The 6368-nt window shown below is 34.8% G+C and overlaps 1 protein-coding gene across 1 annotated transcript; it reads left to right on the forward strand.

Moving 5' to 3' along the window:
- Window positions 1-890: 890 nt before the first annotated feature.
- Window positions 891-4803, forward strand: LOC138307539 (uncharacterized). The gene is made up of 2 exons (XM_069248341.1): window positions 891-1023; window positions 1857-4803. Exon 2 carries the CDS (start codon window positions 1864-1866, stop codon window positions 3064-3066), a length of 1203 nt encoding a protein of 400 aa, XP_069104442.1. The 5' UTR covers window positions 891-1023; window positions 1857-1863; the 3' UTR covers window positions 3067-4803.
- Window positions 4804-6368: the final 1565 nt, after the last annotated feature.

Genomic DNA, 6368 nt, shown 5'->3' on the forward strand with positions numbered 1-6368 from the left:
ACTAAAGACAAATGACAACAGTAATATTTGGAGATTTCAAACTTGTGTAACGGATATACGTAGACATTAAGCAACTCGTACACCAAAACTATGACAACAAAAAAAAACAAAGCAACAAACAGAAAAAATAATGAAACAAAATAAAATATACAGCTTAAAAAAAGGTTTATGTAGGATTAAAAATTTAATCTACAAGAACAGAAATTGCGGTAAAAAGCATTTAAGCGCATTAAGCCATTAAGTGTTTTTTTCTCAAGAAGATCGAAATGTTGAAGATATGACAACTCCAGATTTGCTATAGGTCATTTAGCTGTTAGATCGGTAACACAAATCAAAATTGAATTCAAAATGATAACAGTAATTACTCATACTCATATATAAATAAATAAAAGTTAGAAATAAAGAAAACTGAATTACGCAAAAAAAAAAATGAATTCAAAAGTAACTGTTAACAATAGGGATAGGACTAAATCTCCATCTCCTACTACAATTACATCTGTGTTCTTTGCAGAAAAGCAAAAATTCATAAGGAAGAAAAAAGCTGTTGAAAATACAAACAACCGGAGTTCAAATTTGGTGTAATGACCCTAAGAATTTACACAGGTTAGTAAACTAACAATAGTGACATTTTCCCATGAAAAATAATTAAGAAAAAATATGCACGCTCTGTTAACCCTATAAGATTACCGTATAGACAGAGAATATCAAAAATTACATTGCAACCGAGAAATGTATTACAAAGTGTAGTACAATTTGTTTAATGATAGAAATCTGCTGACAGACTACTCCCCAGTTCCCCTTAGCCAGAAGAGCTATGTTTTATTTATATCTATGACACAGCCTAGTACAAATAGATTGCTATACGTGTGTTTATACCCCAAACAATACCATCTATGACTGTGTGTGTATTGTGGTTTACCTTGTAGAGAAGGACGGGTGTGTGGTGACCTATATTTGTAGTTATGATACAGACATAGAATGAATGAAGACGACATATACCGTATAATATAGCATATAATACAGGTACGTAGTAATGCTGATCACACTCTGGTTGATTTATATTTAGTATGTCACCATCTGATCATGGCTGAAGATTTAAGAATTGATATCAGCCGGGAAGTGGTCGAACAGGTCGATAGTACCGCTATATTTGACTATAGCTAGATCAGACTATCATGCCAAATCTGCAGGATTACTGTTATATATTGATAATTGTACACGTCATGGTGATGCAGACCAGATACACATGATTTACATCAATAACGTTTGTCAGATTATATTGAATGATTTTAAATTATTATAAGTAATTAAAGATATTTTAGGTTATTTTATTTCAATAATTTATTTTTAGTTTTATTTTCTGGTGCAAGCGACGTACCTTTATGTTCTGCAATAAACGGTTGTCGGTATAGTATAACCAATGATTTATTTCAAAACATTTGTATATTGAATTTGACACCAGTACATTTCTTTTTAAATACAACGGTGACACAAACACACAATATTAAAGATTCGAGAAATAACGAGTTTTCTCCCTTTCATCTTGAATATTATACACTAATATCCAATGGACATACATTTGTACGTAAATTGCTGGAACACTGTAAGGAGTTAATTGTTAATAATAAATATAACAAGTTTTTGTGTGATGTAATCAATATTATTTTGCTCTTTGGAATATAAATTTAGTTTTGAGCGATTCATTTTACCAGAAAACTATTGAGATTTTAATACTGATTGTTTCAATTTCAATCAATTGTAATATATAATGTTGTCTGTTTGAATTATTTCAAAATTTGTATCAGGTGGATTATGCACAATTATAATACTGTATATTACCATTCCTTTCACGACAGATTGATCATGGTGCATGGTGGCGGATCTTGTTCCAGTGGAGGAGGAGGAGGTGGAGGATACAGCCACAGTAGTAACCATACATATGTCCATATATCTACATCAAACAACAGTCGAGGACATAGAGTGAATGGACACAGACAAGAGTTCACCTGTAATGACTGTAAGGGAATCTTCATATGCCTGGGCCTCTGTTGTGGATGCAGAGGCAAGAATCACGTCCAACGGATGTTTCGAATATGGGCCTGGCTTTTCATTATAGCCCTCGTGACAGGCTTGGCTGTTGGATTTGGTGGGTTTGGGCCAAAATCTGTCCCTGCAAGTCCGACTGATATGATTCCGATTACCAATGGCATCCATTCCTCATTTTGTCACGGTGTTGATATTGACACGACTATTCCTGTGAGCGTTTTCCTTCTACTGTCGACACCTGCTGTGTCGGCGACAAAGGTGAAATATGTCACCACTCAGACTGCATTAATAGCGGAGGACAGATACGAATATTGGGGATTCTATCTTCTATCAGGGTCGAAAATTGAACTGGAGGTTTGTGGTGATAGGGATGGTGACATGTACATCATCAAAGGAGATGGAAACTTTGATTCGTGGAAAGAGGATAATTACAATGTAGGAACATACAAAAAGACTGTCAGAACAAGAGCTTGTGTATCGCCTCATCACGATGCCACGAAAATACCGTTCAGCGTTACCGTAACGGGGGAATACTATTTAGTGCTGACCAACCATAATTACAAGCCTCTAAGTGCCAGCATCACGTTCTTGTTGGATCGTACAGTGTATGATTTAGGACAGAACACAAAGTTCTGCAGCAACACAACTCATTGTCATGTTGACCTCGCGGGAGAAAATGAAAGTAAATCAATTGTTGTGTATGTACCAGAGACTGATGATTTCGATTTCAATGTAAAAACAGCTTGTTTACGACGAAATGAAGTTTTTATTTACATATTTCTACTCATTCCTCTTGTAATCGGTTTTCTGGCTACTGGGTATTTTGTTTGCATCAAATGTCGACTCAATGTTTTGTCAAGGGCGAGAAGTCAACAGGAGAGTCATATCCGCGCATCTTGCCCATCAGCTAAAGGCTACCAGGCGATTCCAAATGTCGTCAGAAATGAACCATCGGCTCCCCCGTTAGACGATGTGGACCCTCCCTCGTATGATGAAGCTGTCAAGTATCAAAAACGTTGAACCGAAATGACATTGGTGGTTGAGTGTTACATATAAGTCCTTCACTTCGGTGTTGTGAATTCAAATCCTTTGATTGTGGCAGTGGTCAGGTTCTGATCGCAGGTCGATGGTTTTTTTCCGGGTACACCCCCCATCCTTCAATACCTCACCAACAGCTCTGTTCCGATGAGAACTTATCACCAACGAATCTGTGCTGTTCCATGTTTGCATCAGCAATGTGTATGTCAATATAGTCTTATAGATATATGTATCCTCGTTCCCATTGCGTAAATCTTTCGGTTACAAGTATGTCCGACAAGTTCCTGCAATACATGAAATCCATCCCCTGCTCTGTATGATACATGTGTCGTATTTTGTATCACACCGTTAAACTGTTAGTTTTTCAGTATCACGTTCAGTTACCGATTCTCAGCTATGTAAGAAATCAAAACACAGTATATATTCGGTTAAATGATACTACAACTTTCGATTGCGACACAAATAATATAACTAAAGCAAATTATATTAGAGGACCTAGATGTAAGTCCATGTGGGGTCTTACAGTGGCAGGGAACCAGAGTGCCCGTAGAAAATCCTGACCTTTTCAGTTTTTGCCAGGGATCGAACTAATGTCAATAGTTAAAAGGCGAATGACTTACATAGATACATAGATTTATTCTGACAACATACATTTAAACAAGTAGAGGATTTTTTATAATCCTATAATAGTCATGCAGCTCTAAGAACACGAATTTATTTTGTGAGTGTATAAATACTTTTGAGGCTTATTTTTCCAATGTGAATCGAGTTCATATTAAAATTTAATTGTTCTGGAGTGAACGACATTTGATTGGGAGACTGTTCCAAGTATTCACAACTCTCTGGGTGAACGAGTGTTTTCTCACTCACATCATTGAATGTTCTTTGTTCACTTTCAAAACCTGTCCGCGGGTACTTGATCCTTGGTTGATTGAAAACAAATCTGCGACTTCCTTGTCTTATTTTCCAGAAAGTATTTTGTACTTGACTACTACATCACCTAATCATCTGAAACGGAGCATAGTATATGTTCGGTTACATTATAAGTATATTTCTGTTAATATGTCCTTTTAGTACGACAATCTTAGTCCTTTATTAAACTTTGAAAGTGCAACATAGTTTATGGGACAACCTTATGTAAAAGGAATGTTCGTCACTGATAAACAGTCAATGCATTATGTACATGTACCTACATACCTTTGTTTGTTGCCATATGATATGTAATACTTTTCTACGTTCCAATATTGTTTTTATGTTTCCATTTTTTCGTTTTACTTTAAAAGCCGTATACGACAGTGTCTAACAATACTAATCACTTTAAAGGCATTTTCTATTTTGCTGTTGTTAGGAGGGAGTTACAGAGCTTAGTTTTCGTTCAATAAAATGGAAGAAAATATATATGTTTATCGTTATTTTCCTCATAAATAAAACTTGTGATCACTATGATTGTGTGTACCATTGTTCATTAAGATAGACACCTGCTTAAATAGCCAAATTTAACCTTTTGTGGTCCTCTATAAACGTCCATCAATAAAATTGAAAATGTTTTGATACTGTATATACAACCATATCTTACGTAGACCGTCCCTTCTATGACGTCATACGTTTGTTACGTCGCTATCCGAATCCCGGCAAACGTATTTTATTTCCCCGTACCCATCTATTACAACCCGCTTCTCAAATCGGCATTCGAGCAAGTATTTCGTCTAGAACGTTTTCCAGTGTTAACTTGAAGTGTATCAATCTAAAGGTGTGCCAATCGGTAAAGTCTAACAAGGGTAAATGAATAATACAAAACGTTGAAAAGTGCTACGTATTCGCCTATTTTTTAACATTTTCAGGCTAAAATTTAAGGGGTATTAGAAAGCAAATCGGTCATAATTTGAAAAATAATGCGGTGAGGTATACTTTTTATTGGCTTTTCGTATTGCAAATAAGCCAATCTTCATGGAAATTCTAAAAAATCGATTTTTCTTGAGATCATTTTTTCAAAAGAAAAGAAAACATGACTATTTTTATGCAATTTTTCACTAAAATTGGGTCCGAACTTAATTTTAAAATAACGATAATTCATATCTTTAAGCAACCCTGGAAGAAAAGTTAACCCGGTGACATATGATTTTTATGCGGATATTGTGATCAGGGTACACTTAAAATCAAAATATCAAAAAAATGAACGAAATCTATGAGAGGAAACCAGAAGGGACGGTCTACCTTAATTCTTTACATATATGCAATAGCTTGCATTACTTTTCTAAGATAAATAAAACATTTGAATCTGCAAGCATTCTACTGTCATTTTAATTAACTATATACAAAGTTTATTATGAAGTATAACAATGTTTCTTGTCTAATTGTGGACTCTATTGAATCGTTGATCTAGTACGTGATCTAGACGTAATTTGAACTAATTGCATCATATCTAGTGACGTTTTGCTTTAGGTATATCTTGATATTAAAGGGTTTGGGGGCGGATTGCCTCGACAATTTGACAATTTTGTCCATACTGCAAGAGTAAAGTTTATCTCGGTAAATGAATGTGAAGTACCCGATTAAGCATATCGTACCAAAGTGACTCTTGCAAGGTCGGATGGTCTAAATATTTGTCATTTATTAGAAAATTACGAAAGGATTTGCATTTGCAATCCCTCGCAATAATTTCAATTAAATGTTTGCGGAACGTTATACCCATAGCCTCGCATTGAGACACTTTGTTCGATTAATACACCGTTTCCCGGTGAGGTACATATCGAAAAGTAACGAAACTGGTTTTTTTTTTTTTTTTTTACTTTCAACCCTTAACCATTTTATTTATGGAGGATTATGACATACTAAGGTGCCATAGTAAAATAAGCGGGTATTAATTATGCTGTCATGTAATATTATTGAGGCGAATAATGAATACAATATACTTAATGAAATTATTTATGAAATAAATTAGAGAATTCCAGATTTCGAATTTGAATATGATGAACTCTCAGATGACTTTGCAAAGGATTGTGCGTATCTCCTCAATAAGTCAGCAAAAATCTACTCTCGCGGTGCGAAACTCGAGTGACGTGAACTTTATTAACTACCATGTAAAGTAATATATATGTAGTAGTGCAATTTTATCGCTGACTGAACTTTGATGAAATTTCAATGTAAATAAGTCCGTTCCAATAAACTTTCATTTTCTTTCTCTGTACTGTATACATTTTGAGGGATAACGAATGGGGATGATGATGATGATATAGAAGTAATGATATAGGTTTACACTTGACTATTTGGTGGTCTCTTGATAA

This window comes from Argopecten irradians, chromosome 14 (genome assembly GCF_041381155.1).
Source record: "Argopecten irradians isolate NY chromosome 14, Ai_NY, whole genome shotgun sequence".
NCBI classification, from domain to species: Eukaryota; Metazoa; Mollusca; class Bivalvia; order Pectinida; family Pectinidae; genus Argopecten; species Argopecten irradians.